This window comes from Pichia kudriavzevii, chromosome 4, assembly GCF_003054445.1.
Source record: "Pichia kudriavzevii chromosome 4, complete sequence".
Lineage (NCBI taxonomy): Eukaryota > Fungi > Ascomycota > Pichiomycetes > Pichiales > Pichiaceae > Pichia > Pichia kudriavzevii.
This window is the reverse complement of record NC_042509.1, coordinates 893,762-911,303: the sequence shown is the minus strand read 5'-3', so window position 1 is coordinate 911,303 and position 17,542 is coordinate 893,762. Positions and strand designations below refer to the sequence as shown.

Below are 17,542 nucleotides of genomic sequence, written 5' to 3'. Positions count from 1 at the left end.
ATATATATATATATATATATATATATATGTTTGTACATGCCCAAATCACAACATGCATATGCACATATTTCCTTGAACGAATACCTACCTGTGTATCATTGTTATTCACCCCACTCACGTGGTAACATAATTCCTTGCTTCTCCGCAGTATACAGGTCCTTTTTCGGTCACATCGACTCATCGATATTGTAAATCACCCCATCTTAAACTTCTATCTTTCATGCCTACCCCCTAAATGCATATTCAACAATCGGACTCCGGACAGTGAAGCCGAGTTGTACCGAATTGCCAAGGGTTCAAAAATTCGCCGGGCTTTTGATTTCCTCATTAGGTCATTTCGCATTTGCTGCTATTTATGTCCTAATAAGGAAACTGGACAAGTTGAAGAAAGGGTATTTACGCCGGGTAACCTTTACAGAAACTATGTTGTCATGTAAATAACACATGTTTGTGTGACTGCGAATGGAATGTAAATAAGGCTTAACCAAATAGCCAAATACAAGTAAGAACACACTCACACGCATAGACTCGTTAATTAAATATGGGTATGTTATTGATTTACAAGTTGCTAGTCAATTAGCCATATTTTGTAACACATACTAACTTCAAATCACAATGTTAATTGCTCATCTTTACAGGTACCAAGAAAATGTCATTAACTGAGTTCATGGCTGATGCCAGTTTGGGCACTCCATCTTGGATCGAAGATGACTTTGATATTACAAGTACATTGAGCTCTCCCAATTCAATGAATAACCTCTCGTTGTCGAATTCGTCAAATTATAGGTTCGATAGGTTTGACCGAAATAGTCGATTCAATACGTCATCTCTGAGTGGTAGTCAATATATTGTTGTATTTGACAATGTCCCCAGCTACTGCACACGTCAATTGTTGAAGGAATTATTTGAGTCCAGATACACGAGATTCATAAAATGTCATGTTCTAATTGACCCATCAGACGAATCCAAGAAACGTAAATTGGCTTTTGTCTTCCTCCATAATAATCAAGATTTGCAAAAAGTTTGTAAATGGAATGGGTTTAACATTGAAAGAAACAAGATTTTTGTGGAACCAATTCCAATTACAGAATTCAATAGTATCATGGAGTATAATAGATCTATCAACTATGATGAAGATGAGGAAGATGAACGCATTGAAAACGCAGAACGTGAACGAAGAGAACGTCATAATAATAAAACTCCTGATGTAGATCACCATGAAAGACCCCCAATACGCACAATGCCAAAGGCTAATCCATTTGGCGCTGCTAAGCCAGTTACTGTTCCTGAGATTCCAGTGGTTTCGGAAAATACTCGTGAAGTTGCTCAAATACTACAGAAAAAAAAAGCAAAGGAAAATCCCTTTGGAAATGCAAAACCGGTAACTGTTCCTGAAATCCCTATTGTCTCTGAGAACACTCGTGAAGTTGCACAAATTTTACAGAAGAAGAAGATTCAGAGCTCTAAACCAGATGCGTCTGGTAAGCCCCCTTCTAGTACTGCCATCGATGTTCCGAATAGCTCGAATGGCATACCGGGGGAGCACACTAAGCAAAAGGAAGAAGGTCCAGCAGAACAAAAGAAAGCGCAGAGGGAACGGAAAATCAATCCTTTTGGTAATGCCAAGCCAGTGGACACACTAAAGAAACAATTGGAAATTGAAAAAACATTGAAAAAGGCAGCTATCAATGATACTACTTTTGATATTTCTCTAATTCATCATAATAGGGAAAAAAGCCAGGAAAATCGTAAGGAACGTAAAAAGGAAAATAAAAAGGAAACTAAAAAAGAAGCTAAAAAGGAAGCTAAAAAGGAAGCTAAAAAGGAAAACAGTAAGAATGACTACAAGGAAAATAGTAAGGATGGTAATAAGGAAAGCGGTAGGGAAAGTGATAAGGAGGACAACAATGAAGGCCACAAGGAAAATAACCAGGAAAGTAATAAAGTTCAGGAGAAAGACAAGGATACTGTCAAGCAAGATGTTAATGGCAAGACAGACGCTACCGAGAAGGCCAATATAGAGAGACGTGTTGCGCGTGAATTAAGTAAGGAAGAATACGAGGAAGAGTTGAAGAAGCTCCACCTCTTCAATGGAACGAAATCCACACGTCGTCCGAAGCACAGGGTACAGAAAAGGCACGATAAAGGTGAAAATGAAAATAAGGGTAATGAAGCATCCAGAAACGACAAAAGACCTGGAAGCAAACATGGTGAGACCACGGATGTGTCAGTAGAAGTCAGAGAAGCCAGTAGTGGAATTGATCAGAATATTGAAGATGCTGCCCATAGTAAGAGCGACAAGGATGTTGGTATTGGCGAAGAAGTGGAAAGTGTTGTACAAGAGGTAAACTCCTCTTCTGGCAAACAAAGCTCCACCTCCGCCAAACAGGAGAATCATCGTTCGTCCGGCGTCGTTTTCACTGATCCCATAGAATGTGAAGGTCCGGATGTCTCCTATGAATCCATCTCGACAAGAGGCAGAGGTAATGGCAAGAACAGAGGCCGAGGAAGAGGAAGAGGAGCGTTTAGAGGCAGAGGGGTGGTGAGAGGGCTCCGTGGCCGTGGTGGTCTCTACAAGAACTTAAGCTATCATAAGCCGGCAGAGGGTGATACAACCGGAGAGATTCAAACGGTGTCTTCGGATCTCAATGGTGTCAAATCTCAAAATCTTGCTTAATGTACGTAAGGTATATAATAACAGACTGTAGAGAACAACATAAAACATTCTGAGAGAATGTGCAGACCCTGTGTCAGGCGGAAGATGTAAAAACAACAAAAAGCCCACCGTCACCATAGTGATCGGTATCGAGTTTCCATGTCAAGATGACAAGGATCCACGCATTGCACTCAACAGCCCTCCAAAGTTGTACAAGCAAGTACCAATTTAAAGGGCCAACCGTCCGCAGAACACTCCCAGTGGAGGGCGACGGGGGAGACGAGAGACGGGATTCGTGGGAAACCCTTCTTTTTCTCTCCGCATCGCCCCCCAGAAATTTCTTGTGGAACTGCCCGGCGCTTGCACGCCCAGGAACCTCTCAAGAGGAAGACAGCAATAAGCTATCCAGGGGACCGAGCTACTCTATTAGAGAGAAAGCCCGGGGACGGCGCATACCACCGAATTTCCCACTCGCTTAAATAATTGATTACTTAATGGAATCCTTTTGTATACGAGTACGCATGGACTATTGGCAACGGCGGGCTTCGAAAGGGCGCTTGGAACTGCCCTTCACCGCTAGGCTACGGCAGCACAAACTCGTATCAAAGGAGGGGGAAGCGCTGGGAACACTGTTGCGGTGCACGGGTGGACATGTGGGTCACGTGGTCGTGTTTTTTACCTTTTTTTTTGGTGGAGCCTTTTGGACTTTTTTTTTTTTTTTTTCACAATGCTTTGTGCATCACTTGGAGAACACACTCATGAATTTCACAGTTTTATTCAGAAGAAAAAATTTTATTGAAAATCTTCAAGTGTAGTTAACCCAAAATAGTAAGTAGTTATTCCAATTTCACAACTACTAGTTACACAATGAACAGAGGTAGAGGTGGTTTCAGAGGTGGCCGTGGCGGCAGATCGTTTGCCCCACAGGGTCCTCCAGATAGAGTTTTCGAAATGGGTGAATTCTTACATTCATGTGAGGGTGATATCGTTTGTAAATCAATCAATGAAAAGATACCTTACTTCAATGCCCCAATATATTTGGAAAACAAGACACAGGTTGGTAAGGTCGACGAAATCCTAGGTCCTTTGAACGAAGTCTTTTTTACCATCAAGCCAAGTGAAGGTGTTCAGGCTACCTCATTTAAAGAAGGTGATAAATTTTACATTGGTGGTGACAAACTATTACCATTGGAGAGATTCTTACCGAAACCAAAGTCGTATGCTCCAAAGCCTCCAAAGAAGAAGGGTCCAAAGGGACAAGGCGCCTCAAGAGGTGGTTTTGGTAGCCGTGGTGGTTTCGGTGCATCTAGAGGTGGCCGTGGCGGCTTTGGTGGTAGAGGTGGCCGTGGTGGTTTTGGTGCATCTAGAGGTGGCCGTGGCGGCTTTGGTGGTAGAGGTGGCCGTGGTGGATCAAGAGGTGGCCGTGGTGGTTTCTCTGGCAGAGGTAGAAACTAAATAGCTAATTAAATCTTTTTAAGATCAAATAAAGATAAAAACTGCAGAAATTATACACCTCTTGCTCTGTTTCCCTCCCATTCTTATGCTAATACATTACAAGATTTCATTGTCTTCATACTTTATGTATTTTTATTTACTAATTATATATATTTATATATTTAATCCGAGAAAAAAGCAAACAAAATATAATCGCAAGGAGATTAAGAAGAAAACCAATTTGTTTCGGGAAACACTAAGTAAAATCTTCTTCAATATCTACAGGCGCTTCCACTATGTTGTTCTTGATGTTGTTCAATATCTTTATCTTCATACCATCGAGCCTGGTAAACTTGTCGAATTTCTTTGATGCAATAGCAATATCGTCTGCATTACCCGATCTGACAGCCTCAATTAAGGAGTTACAAAACTCAAATTCTTTAGTGGTTTCAAAACTGGGATCCCACGATAAAAATCTTGTTAATAACGCATTTGCACTTGCATAGTCATTGTTATCCGCTAGTCTGCAGATGATTGCTTTTAGGAAATATTCCTTCAATGACCATTTTGCCAGGTTATTGTTGAGAGATTCTTTGGCAATTTGTTCATAGATTGTTGCAGCTTTCTTGTAATCTTTAATCTTCTCATCACAATTCAAATCAGCTACTTTTAATAGACACTTGTTACTCAAGGCATTTGCACCATCGCCCTTGTACCAATCGCTGGCATCTTCATAGCTTTTGATTGCTGATTTGATATCCTGTAGTTCATTCTCATACAATTCACCTAGATCGCTTTTGAAGTTAGCACTTCTTCTAAACTGTCCTCTTTGGATGAACATTTCAATTGCCTTTTCAAGGCACTTTGCTGCATTGCTTGGATTCTCCAATTTGTACGACTTATATGCTTCGACTAAAGTGTTTGACGCTTCATCCAGTGAGCCTGCTTTAACTTGACACTCTGAGGCTTTTTCGAAAGCTGAACCAGCTTCAAAATTTCGACGTTGTAGTTTATATAAGTTTGCAGCTTGTGTGAATAATTCACTTGCTTCTTCATACTTTGTGGTACTTGAGCCTCCAAAGATGGACCCAAGAAATCCACTACTTTTGTTCAATTTTTTAGTTGCCTCACTGATCAACCCCTCTGGATTTGACATGGTAGTTCTGGTTTTAGTCAAAAAGTAAACATTTAATTCGAACGGGAGGTGATGTGAGGCTTCTCACTGATTATTTAGAATGTACTTTCTGTTGCATAATTATTGTTTGAGCCTAGCCTACAGCTACCCGTACACCGCGACAGTTGTGTTGTTGTATCTAATGTTGAATAATGTTACGCTTCCATTAGTATACTTGCAAAAAGACCAAGCCTTTCTTTACCCTTCTTCCAGTATCATGTAATAACGTATACCCACATTTCATACTGAGAATGATTATATCTATGGTAGTGCCAAGGATAATTGATGATGAATAAATATAATATACTAAATTTATAATTTAAATAATCTGCTAAATTTTGTGAATATATGAGTTGAGAATTTTTTTTCTTTATTTCTTATTAAAAGTGCTAACTACTATATTTACACCTTGAGAGACCTTTCTGATACCAAAAAGAAAGCGAACATATACACAGCAAACATGATTTATACGGAATTATTTGGCAAGGACTCAAATCTATAATAAATGCCTTAGTAGAGATCTTGAAATCTCTATTGAGAGAGGTGCATGGCATGCAAACATGCACTGCAACAACAGATAAAACCTTGTTTTCATGCTCAAATGCGATTTTTTCTCTTTTTTATTAGTAGCATGTTAGCTATAATGGTGCGGGTTATTCCTATTGATATTATTTAAAGAATTGATGTTTTCAAAATGAAATAATAGGAATGTCAAGGGAAACTTATAAACTGTTGCAGTTGCATCTTTGTTGCAAATATTCTCTTCCGGATGTGACTTTGCTGGCAAAGAAAAAGCAATGCTCACTATTCAGTCAAGTTTCCTTTTTCCTCCAGTGTTCATTGCAACTTAACAAAACCCCTATATAGGTTTCCAGGGATGGCTGAGAAATTGATCTGATTGTTAAAATGCTGTGGCTCAAGTTGTAGGTTTTGTTGACAATTGTATTTGTGTATTGTGAAGTAGTGTTTTACTGAGATCAGTATCAGAAAACAAAATGCTTCAACTATACCGATTACCGACCAAGCTTTCACTTGTCATTGTAGTAATGCCCTCTGCAAACAGCTCACTATTCTCGTAGAATAAATTTACATTCTGATATACTATTTGCCGTCCCAATTCAATTAACGTTGCACCTGGCTATTTTTAGGAGCTCAGCCAAACACAACAATCTTTAATGTATAAAAGTAGGTAAATGTTTCATCTCCTCTCTTTCCTCCATAAATACCATAAACGTGCAATAGTGAAAGCTTCCTGTGTTATTATTGGATAACCAATGCTGAATGTATTTCTAATAATAAGAAGAAACCAATATAACCCGACCTCGAGAAATGACTACCAGTAGATCTAAGAGAGTCAGTTAGCACACCTATTCAAAATGTTAGTTGGTGATACTTGAGTTGCCAATGAAACTCTATTTATGTCGCCAAAACAAAGTGCTGTGGGGAGGAGGGTATTGAATAATGACCATATGCTTGAAGAAGTACTTTGACTGACTTTGGTTTTGAGTTACTTCTTCTAGCAAATTTTAGTTTGCAGTACTGTATTATATTCTTGTTAATTTTCTTATTCCATGATTGAAGTCCTTCTGCTATAAAGATTTGTTGCATAGACAGCTACTGGGTTTTGTGAACATAGAATATACTGAAATTGTGGCAAGAGATAACTATGCAACCGATTTAGGTAGAAAAAGAGAGAGTAAGTATTGATTACAAATCTAACTTATTTCTTCCCCCCTGAGCTGTCATTCGTTAAGGTCTTGGCAGCAATACATAGCCGACGTACGAGATGCAGACATACCTATTTTTGTTGTGTCTACTTCTCTGTCTTAAAAAAGGAAGAACTATACCTCCAGAAACAATCAAAGGAGACAGACTCTCTGTTAGGGTAAATCCATCCCGAGGCTCTCCAAGAACACATGCCTCTGAATGTATCAAAGTTTGAAGAGACACATAGTTGTGCTGATGACCAGCCAAGGGTAAAATCCTACCGGGAATACAAAGATTTGGGCGATGGAATGTGCTTCCAACCATTGTCTAAATCAAGAAGGTCATAGGGAAATATTAACATACGATACACTGGCTTCAATAGCTCCCCTTACATATCCTGCACATGGGAATGGCAACAGCTCCTTCACTATAGTTACTCTACGCCGATGTAACATTACAGAATTTTATCTTATTCCATGTGGTTCCACTACTTTCCAACGAGATCTATATTTTGCCTGAACAAGTATGTACCTCGAATAAGATCCCTAGGCTAAGTATGTAGCTGTATCACCAGCAACTTGTTTTCATGACGCCTGCACTGTGCGCCCTTCGAAGCTCAAACATTTAATAATTCCATGCATAGAACCTTAAGTGTTCAGCATTTTCCCGCGTGGAGATAAGAGCAAACGTATGAAATCGATAAATGCGGGGCTTGAGAGTTCTAGAACGCGGGCTAATTTGTAATATCAAGTAAACGAGACAGATGGATGCGGATATTTCCGATTAGAAGTGGTGTTTGTTTATAAATGACAAAGTGGAGGGTTACCAAGCACAGTAAGCGTTGTCAATAAATAGCGTTAGCTGAAAGTCAAGGGTATATATGAATATATAAGGTATACAGTTATAAGAAGGCTATAAATCAGTGTAGTCTACTACATTTTTCAATGTGTCTCAGGTATCTGTAGCTTCTATCGAATCGTCTATCGCAACCATGACATTTGAATTTGTCTGTATGGACAATTGAATGTCTAGTAAGGTTTTCCTTTGATGACAACCTGGTACCACACTGCTCACACTCAAAATGGTACACTTTCCCCAGGTGGACCCTGTTCATGTGTTCAGTTAATCTGGTTTTCCTAGTAAAAGAACTAGAACATTGGGTACACTTGAATTGCTTATCCGAGTGATGAGAGTGGCTGTGATGATGGTGATTATCGTGGAAACCTACACTTCCTTCTTCTTCCCCGCTAGCTCCATGTAGTTCTTCTTCTTCTGCAGCCTTCTTAGTACGTTTGCGCATCACACGTGTAGATGGCGGTACTACAACAGTATTTCTTCTTTTTCTTGGGTTTCTGTTCAGACAGTTGTCTTCTTCGCCCACCGTGTTTGGAGACAAGGAGACAGCGACTGATTTAGAGCGCTTGTTACCAACAATTGGGCTCTTGGTATATTCGCCATCATAATAGGCACCTTCATCATTGCCATCCGGGTATTGACCATTGTTAATATTATTGTTATTATTACTACTTTCGTTATTGTCGTTGTTGTTGTTGTTATCATTATTGTTCTCATTATTGTTATCACTGTTAGTATCATTGTTATTATTGTCATTACTGTAATGGTTGCCCTCGTTACTGTTGTTGATGATATTGTTTGCATAATTAATGTTATCTTCGTTGTTATCTCTAAATCTAAAATCAAATGTCTGTGAAGGTAGTAGTGGCATTGGTAATGCTGCATTGTAATTATCTTTTAAGTCGCCAACAAACAGATCCATGTCAGATAAGTTCGATAAGATGCGGTCTTTATAAATCTCACCTAATTCACCAATAGTACTAGTTGCATTATTATTATAAATATCTGATCCTGAGTTTGAATAAGTTATATCACTTTGATTAGTGTCAATGGTTTGCTGTGCATTAATGTAATCTTCAGTACTTAGCAAACTATTTCTTTGATATGGCGATAAAGAACTGTTAGAATCCATAGGACTACTCAGTGTGGTATAGTGTATATTCTTTCGGAAGCCAGTTAGAGGTTCCTTATAACCCTCCTGTTGTTGGAGTTCTGGTTGTTCTTGCTGATTCGAGCCCAACATTTGCAATCCAGCATCATAGTCAAGACCCCTTTGGATGGGGTCCTTCTTTTGAGTGACAAACATCGAACCATACATCGATTCATTGACAAGACCCAAATTGTCACTAGCTGTGGCGTTCAAGAGATTACCCATTTGTTGCGAGGATTGGTTGATATCGAAATTTAGCGGGGTCAAACACCTCGGGGTGAACTTGAAGCTCTCCTCATCAATTGTTTTACCAAGCTGGTCAGTTTGGAATATGTTTGAGTTAGAAGCATATTGGCTGTTCAAATTCATCAAATTCGAATAGGGGGTACCGGCATTTGGAATTGCTGGTTGACCGTTATTCAAGACAGAATTATTGATGGTACTCGCTACTCCGCCGGACCTATTGCCGAATTCGGCAAGCGTTGGAGAGTCGACTCGGAATTCTGAATGGACGTGTTTCGGAATAGTAGAGGAGTACATGATCACTTAGTTAGAGATATATTAGCAGACAATACCAATTTTAATATTATTATAAATAACCAAATTAGATTAAGATGCATGTCTAAGAGAAAAAAAAAGGAACCACGAGGGACAACACCAACTTTAAATAACAGAGTTTTTATAACTACTAAAAACTGCGGAAACATCCAAACTCGACTATTTAGGGAAGGACATAATCATACACAATGCATGCGTTTATGTAATTTACTCCGTCATGCATGGCGATCACAGGAATGGAATGTTACAACGAAAATTGGGCACGAACCATATTTTCCAATTTGTCTCCGATTTCGCTAACTGGCTTCTAATGCATTAAGTTTTTTATCTGTTTCAGCTCGAAAAATAGAGCTAGAACATTGCCAGTTGTAAACTAAAATCTGCCCCTGCATTGGCTATCTCTAGATAAATCAGCGAAATTATTCAAGAGGAACAATTCCTTATAGTATACACACATTTAAACACATACCCATATAGTTAATATAAGAGCTATATGCTAGATGGGCTATACACAGCACAAACATACCTGCAACATGTTCCAATAAATTCCAACAGATTCCATAGGACAGCAGTGGCCCATTTTTGGCACACCTCCCATAACCACTAGCATACCACTCATTACACATTACTCATTACACATTACAAATTACACATTACACATTGCGCATTTCCCCTTTTCACTATTCTCCATTTTTTCATTATTTAGTTTCCATTTTCCATTTTCCATTTTCTATTTTCCATTTTCCATTTTCCATTGTCTATTATCCATTTTCTATTTCCCGTTCTTCCCTTCCCAATACGCTCGTAAATAAATCCGGACAACGCATCTCCAACTATCTCATTAATCGCCGTCCTGACGTAATTGAGAAAACGTAACACCCTGCCAAAACGGGCAATTTCTCCTGTGGCGCGTGGCGCATGCGGAGGAGTAGTTTTTCTTCCCCTTCTCTCCTTCTCCCCGCACTCCTCATTTGCTGACAGACGTGGCGCATGCTGCCTGTACAACGCGGAGAGATGGTGCAAACACCAATTGGGGGCACATGCAGAGGCATGGGATGATGAAGGGTACACTGATGTTGATGACCTCCTTCAAGGGGATTGGTCTTTAGGTATTGAGTATATAAAGGGAGGAATCCACATTTCTGAAATCCTATTGGTCCCTTAGCAATTTGAATTAAGTTTAATCAAGGAGGTTTCTGAAATTACACACATTTCCACCTATTAGGAATAATGTCCGAATACAAGCGTCCCATTTCCATTATTGATTTCCAATTGGCCATCAGAGATTCCTCGGATGAGCAATTGGCACTTATATTAGAGAGGCTAGAAAATTCAGTGGCTAGACTGAAAGACTCGAATAAGTTGATGGAGTCGTTAATGAAGAAGGAGAAGAAACAGAATTATGACGGAGAAGAGGACGATGAGTTTGGTCCTGTAACGGAAGATGATGTTAAAATATACAGAGACAGTATAGCGGAAAACATGGTTGTGATGAATAACCAACAAGAGAGAATAGAGATATTGAGGGAGGAACTGAAGAATCGGAACCTCCATCGACAGGTTCCATTGGACGATTCTGCTTCTGATCGACCTTTTCAGGGCATGTCTCCAAACAAGTACGATTCCACTACTATACCAATGAGTACGGACAATGATGTTTAGTTTGGCTAGTTGATATTTCTATTAGTTTTATATAAATTTGTACACAGATTTATCTGATTGGATAGAGTCAGACGGTGGTTTAATCAAATAAGATTTTTGTTTTTCAGGTATTTGATCAACCATGAAATTTGTATAAAATTGACAATTAAATAGATAACAAATATCACAATAAACCAAATCAGTGATTTTGTTAATGTATCCTCATTTTTATCTCTTAACAGTGGTTCACTTGTTCTGAGGTTATGTACAAGTTGTTTATAAACTAAGTCTAACTCACTGTCAATTAGTTGGAGCTGTTCAAAGATGGAGTTGACTTTCTCTGTCGATTCAGCGTATTTTTTATTAATTGAGTTCATACCGAAAATGAGTTCAAGTTCTCCATTGATTATTGATATAGTCGAACTCCATGATTTATCGTATTTGATATTTTCCAAACATACATCGAAATATTGCTCATTGAAATAATCTCGTGTCTTCTCCTCAATTGGATAATCAAATAAAAACCTTAGTTCTGTTTCTTCAATGCTGTTGATCCTCCTCAATGTATTGGCCATTGGATCGATAATATTCAAATTAAGCTTTTGTTTTCTTTGGTCAATGTGGTAATCGTCAAGTTTTAAGCGTAATGATACAACTATCCCATTGTTTAAAAGTAGACTATTTTCAACCTCTTCAAATGATATATATTCTTTAAAATAATAACGTAAGCAACTATTACTTATCAGATAATCATTGACAACCTTGTCGATTTTGTCATTCAATAGTTGGATTTCATTCTGGTTCTTACTCTTAGATGCATCCATGGAATATAGGTGTTGATGTAGCATGTTTAGTTCAGTCATTAGTTCTTGCGAATCGGTTCTGCTTGGCGGTATCTCCATGCATAGTTGTGTGGCACTAACATGCACAGCTTCACTGACAAAAATACTCAGAAAAGCAAGCAAACGAAACACCATTCCAAATATAATCATCTTTTGATATTGTTTACCTCCCCAGCGTATGTTATTTATGTAAATTAGTACTATAAAATCATGTAAACAAGGAATACTCGGGGGGAAAAAAGAAAAGAAAACAAGTTCTCCACTGTTTTTAATTTTTTAATTTTTTTTAATTTTTTTCCTTTGAAAAATTAGGTAAAATGGATGAATACACAGCAACTAAAATTTGGTGTGCGGCTTTTAGTGCTTCATCAAGAACAGCCAGCTTAATCTCGATTGTTACTTTTTGTGGATTGCCTAAACTCTAGAGACTTTTACATTTTATACGCTACAATAGCATTGTGGAATTATCTGTGACTTGTATTTACAGTTCATAACTCATGGATAATACTAACACCGACATTCAACACTACAAAAGTTTATTATCTAAGTCCCCCCTACCCTATGGGGGTCCTCGTTTGGAACATCAACAAAGACTGGAGAGTATGGTTTGGAAAAGGAGAACTAATTCCGAGATCTTATAGGTTCTCCTCTTTGAGAAGTCAATACCATAATATAGTTTTCGTTGTCTCTGATTCTGTTTTGTTTTGTTTTTGTTTTTGTTTTTTTTGTTTTTTCCGGCTCCTACAAGTGCATAAAATCCATCTGATTACTGACGTTGTTGCTTGTCAACAACCTTTTTACTGTCAGCTCACTCTTGTCCTATGTTGTAGAAGATCATCATTGGCCTAATGACGTAGTTTGATTCTCCAATGTCCTTCTCGCGAATTGCCTCAATACGAGGGCAGGTATTTGCATACTTTTTGGCCGATAGCGTGGTCTCTCCATGTAGGGGAAAGTGTTCTATTATGTGGATGATGCCATTTTCTGTTTGCTGTCTGCGGTTGGTGGATAGCACAACTACCGTGCTCGGCTCACTCTTCATGTTGGACTTTAAAATACCGGCTATTTGATAACACTTCCCATATGTAGATTCCTTCCCCCGACAGTGTTGCCTATGCGTATCCCCCAGTCCCATTCCCAGGATCCGATCCATAATGACATCACCCATAGTTACGGTATCTGGAGACACGACATGTTCGCTATGGAGCTGCACAGACAACCACGATAACTTGAGACCACACTATAGAAAAATTAAAGTACACGACACTTGATCTACCTATTTCTCATATACCGCGCGTGGCGCATGAGGGAGATGGAGACACGCATGCACGTGACCGCACAGCCATGCGCCTTAGTTTCTTCTATTTCCTAATTTGAGTTTCTCTTGTATTGGGGCGTGAAATGCATAAGGTGCTTGATAGAAGAAAATGTGCATGGAGAGGAGAAAAATCCCAATCAAAGTTAGAAGCTGCTACAATAGTAACATGCATGAGTGTTCCCGAAAACAACTACAACAGTACTTTGGAAATCTGTGCGTTTTATACTTTGGGCTTGTCCGCAACTTAACTACCCAAGCGGGCACTCAGTTGCACCCCATTTGTGTCCTTTATGGACACAAATGGGGCACATGCACAATCTCCTAGTTCATAATTTACCCTAGTTGCAGACCCATGATTATTCCATTCCTAAAACCTTCCCCCCCACTTGTTCTACTGTGTAATCTCCATTTACCCTTATTGTAATGCAAGCCTTAAGGCTGAAGGAGCCAAATTGTCTAAAAAATTTACGAAGAAAAAGAATGTGATCGAAAAATGCCTAAACCCGAGCACACAGTTTCTATAATTGCATTATAATGCATTGCAGATGAATTTATCAGCAAGATGTGGTTTCCCACCAGTTAGATAAGATCTCTTCCCCACTAGAATACTGCCCATTTAATCTGTCTTGACTGTTAGTTTGCTTTTTTTTTTTCTGGTAAATAAAAGCGCTTCCGAGAAACACCGGATATAACGGGGCTATTTAATTATATCCGAAGTAGTTTACAAGGAGTGTTGTCTTTTTTTTTTTTAAAGAAAGTACCTTGGCTGTTACTGATGTTGCTCGGATAGCACTCGTTCTTATCGGCAAGATGCAAAATGACAGAATGGATCACATTACACACGGCAATATGACAGAGTCAGATGCCGAGATTAAGAAAGTAAAGAAGCAAAGAAACAGATCGACCTTGGTGTGCACCAATTGTAAACGTCGCAAGACTAAATGTGACAAAAAACAGCCTTGTACAAGATGCATAAACTCTGGTAAGGCTAGTACTTGTACTTATAATGTGATCCAACCAATCAACTCATCAAATACCTTCAATGACCCAGCATCGAATCAGTTTATACTATACCCTACAAACGAAGAATACCTTCCGTTGCAACTTGACAGTTCACAGGCTTTAAAGAGTTCTGGTCTTCCTGATCCCTTTAGCCCTTTGAGGAGTATCTCACTGTCAAATAAACTGACGGCTTCACCACAATCGCATTTGCCAAAGTACTCGGAAGGGTTTCCTCTTAATTACAAACATAATGAACAAACATCTTATCAGAGCTCGCAAATCTCATATGATTACAAATCAAATTTTCAGCCAAGTTCTAAAATAACTTGTCAATCCAGCGTTCTAAACAACACTCAACCGAATTATCCAGCTAATATTCCAGCCAATTATCCCATTGGTTATCCCACCACCTATATAACCAATCAGCATTCTGTACCGTTCCAAGCAAAATATCAATCCGATTATCAGAGTGGGTTCCCTATAAACTACCAATCAAGCTATCAAGCAGAACCAGAGATTCTCGAAAATCAAGTTATCAGTATACCATCGTGTCATCCAAACCATTCAAGACAGTCATTGAATCAAACAGAATTGCTAGGGAAAGAACATGATGGTTTGCCAGTTATGGATAAGGATTTGATTCAACATCCCGGGAACAATACAAGTGCAGCAAAGTCGGGATTGGAAGATGATAGGATCAAGAGATTATCTGAAAAAATCAATCAATTAGCGGTAAACCCAACCAAGACGAATAGAATCCTAATGCTACAACTGTTAGAGCAACTAAAGCTAACATTACAAACAAAAAGTACTGTGCCGGTTTCTCGACTAAGCGAAAATGCCAATGTCATTCTTGATGCAAATGTATGGAAGTTATCTAAGGATACAGGAATAATCAGAAATCGAGTTACTACTCTCAATTATGCATCCACTTTATGGAACTCTAGGGACTTTGTCTATCTTGCCACTGAGTTATTTGATCCTTTATTGGAACTATATTTTAAGCGTTGGGAAAAAGTGAAATGTAGGAAAGTTCTTATTGATTTGAATTTGACTGATCGATCTAAAATTGATGGTATCATCACTAAGATCAAGCCGTTTATGATCCACAATCTCAAAGCCATACAAGAAAGAGTTGAGTATTTCAAAACCAACTTGAACTTTTTTATTTTTGGAAAGTTGATTCCCGTTCAGTTGTTAGAGTCAATCATCAACTTCGATTTGATATATGGTCATCTAAAGTATAGTGAGAAGTACAAAGAGTGTTATTTTGAAATAGCCCTCATTTTTGCGATCATTAATATATCTGAAACTTTCGATAAGCTCAACAACACATCTAAATATGAGTTTCAATTGGATAATACATTTGAAAATTTGACGGATGTTTGCATTTCCTTAATTAATATGACCAACTATAAACAACGCACTAATTATGTTGGTCTTATCACATTTCTTATGATTTCATACACAAGTCTCATTTATAATAAGAATGCATATACAGGGTTGAATCGAGAATACATATACCCTCTTCTTAGGGAACATATTGGTATGTTATTTCAGCTAGGGTACCATCTGAATCATGATCCAAATGACTCTGAAAATGTAGTTGAAAAATATAGAAATTTCTCAATTAAAAAGAAGGACTTGTGGTTTCTATGGAATTTCTATCTTCAGCTCGATGGAGAGTATTCTGTTAGACTAGGAACTCCACTACTCATAAATGATGAGTTTTGTGAGAAGTTTCACCTAGTTGATCCAACTGATCCTCTTGAAATGAAATCAATGAATTATGTAAGTTTAGTTAGAGACTTGGCTCATTTACTCAATTCAAAATCAGGTACCAACTATGGATCTATCTCGACCTTCATGGATCGTGTGATGGAATCCTATGATACTTTGGAATGTTTCAAAACACGCGAGACTCTAAGGTATCATGATAACAACTGCGATGATAACCATAGTAACGGGCAGAGTACCAACGGGAAACTTTATTACACAGTTGAAGATCGATTCAACCTTGATATTAAGATCAAATATATCAAACTAATCTTTTTCCTAAATTTACTTCTATTTTGTTGTTTCAAAAAGGAAAATATAAAGAGAAATTTCCCTGAAATGGGTTTTGATTCACCACATTATATCGAAATTGTTGAAATTCGAAAACTTTGCGGTATGAGAATTCTGCTTCTAATTTGTCTGACTTACAGGCTGATTGAGTTTTTAAGCAATGATAACAATGCTACAAAAGAAATTTTGTTATGCTTAAGAGGTGAGTTGATACCGTGTTTTGGTTTCCCTACACTTTGTACTTTGGATTGCGTTCTAACATTATATGGAGATGCCTCAAACGATGAAAGGCCAAACCAAATTGATATCAATGATATTCCCTTAAATGAACTTGATGTCATTCTCAGAGATGAGCAGTTGATCAAAAAATATAACAAAGAGATTGGGATTGGGTATTTAGACTTCCCGAAGAATACCCAATTTATTATCCGCATCTACGAAGCGGCTCGAAGCAATCCTATATTATCTGATAATTTTGAGTTTTACATCAAATCAAAGATTATTGGATTGGCAGTATATGTTCTCACCATGTTCAGTGAATTAAAAAAACATCATGATGTTAAAGAACTCGGATTGTATAGTGTTCTTTCTCGTATTGTCACACAGCGACTATATGAATTGCAACATAGCAAGTCATGTAAAAGGGACGCATTACTCAGTGTAATTCTTAATGATGAAGAGGTAGAGGAAGTTCCCTATGGTCTGAATCCAAATATTGCAACTCTTATGGAACAAACAGACCCGCAGAGACTACAACCTGGAAATATCCAACTACAACACCAAACTTGGAACGGTAAGATTGATTTAGGTGGTAATAATCGCGCGATTCAATTGCATTCATTAAAGACAGATAATTCGCAAGACCTTCTCCCTCCAGATCAACTTGTATCAATGATTCACTTGTTCATCAACGATGAAAGGTTTACCTCCGGTATAACGAGTTTTGACATTGATTTTTCTAGAATGAAAATGCCATAGAAATTTCTAAATTTAGACTGAATCCCTACGTCACTGGTTTAAAAATTGAGTGGTGCTTACTAATTATTACATTCGGAAACGTCTCATCAAGTGTTTCCGAAAAAATGAGGGTTTTTCTAAAGCTTCTTTCTTTCACGGATATCACCGGGTTTAAGATGTA

At 38.2% G+C, this 17,542-nt stretch overlaps 7 protein-coding genes across 7 annotated transcripts; 4 read left to right on the top strand and 3 right to left on the bottom strand.

The window, feature by feature from the left end:
• Positions 1 to 649: 649 nt before the first annotated feature.
• C5L36_0D04390 (uncharacterized protein) lies at positions 650 to 2,677 on the top strand (the record flags this gene model as incomplete). Its single annotated transcript, XM_029467329.1, has 1 exon — positions 650 to 2,677. One exon carries the CDS (start codon positions 650 to 652, stop codon positions 2,675 to 2,677), a length of 2,028 nt encoding a protein of 675 aa, XP_029323189.1.
• Positions 2,678 to 3,523: 846 nt separating this feature from the next.
• Positions 3,524 to 4,111, top strand: C5L36_0D04380 (uncharacterized protein; the record flags this gene model as incomplete). Its single annotated transcript, XM_029467328.1, has 1 exon — positions 3,524 to 4,111. One exon carries the CDS (start codon positions 3,524 to 3,526, stop codon positions 4,109 to 4,111), a length of 588 nt encoding a protein of 195 aa, XP_029323188.1.
• A 235-nt stretch (positions 4,112 to 4,346) lies between these two features.
• Positions 4,347 to 5,246, bottom strand: C5L36_0D04375 (uncharacterized protein; the record flags this gene model as incomplete). Its single annotated transcript, XM_029467327.1, has 1 exon — positions 4,347 to 5,246. One exon carries the CDS (start codon positions 5,244 to 5,246, stop codon positions 4,347 to 4,349), a length of 900 nt encoding a protein of 299 aa, XP_029323187.1.
• A 2,644-nt stretch (positions 5,247 to 7,890) lies between these two features.
• On the bottom strand, positions 7,891 to 9,516 carry C5L36_0D04370 (uncharacterized protein; the record flags this gene model as incomplete). The annotated part of the gene is made up of 1 exon (XM_029467326.1): positions 7,891 to 9,516. The coding sequence occupies one exon, from the start codon at positions 9,514 to 9,516 to the stop codon at positions 7,891 to 7,893; it is 1,626 nt and encodes a 541-aa protein (XP_029323186.1).
• A 1,248-nt stretch (positions 9,517 to 10,764) lies between these two features.
• Positions 10,765 to 11,196, top strand: C5L36_0D04360 (uncharacterized protein; the record flags this gene model as incomplete). Its single annotated transcript, XM_029467325.1, has 1 exon — positions 10,765 to 11,196. The coding sequence occupies one exon, from the start codon at positions 10,765 to 10,767 to the stop codon at positions 11,194 to 11,196; it is 432 nt and encodes a 143-aa protein (XP_029323185.1).
• An 83-nt stretch (positions 11,197 to 11,279) lies between these two features.
• C5L36_0D04350 (uncharacterized protein) lies at positions 11,280 to 12,167 on the bottom strand (the record flags this gene model as incomplete). Its single annotated transcript, XM_029467324.1, has 1 exon — positions 11,280 to 12,167. One exon carries the CDS (start codon positions 12,165 to 12,167, stop codon positions 11,280 to 11,282), a length of 888 nt encoding a protein of 295 aa, XP_029323184.1.
• Positions 12,168 to 14,145: 1,978 nt separating this feature from the next.
• C5L36_0D04340 (uncharacterized protein) lies at positions 14,146 to 17,382 on the top strand (the record flags this gene model as incomplete). Its single annotated transcript, XM_029467323.1, has 1 exon — positions 14,146 to 17,382. The coding sequence occupies one exon, from the start codon at positions 14,146 to 14,148 to the stop codon at positions 17,380 to 17,382; it is 3,237 nt and encodes a 1,078-aa protein (XP_029323183.1).
• Between the last annotated feature and the right edge of the window lie 160 nt (positions 17,383 to 17,542).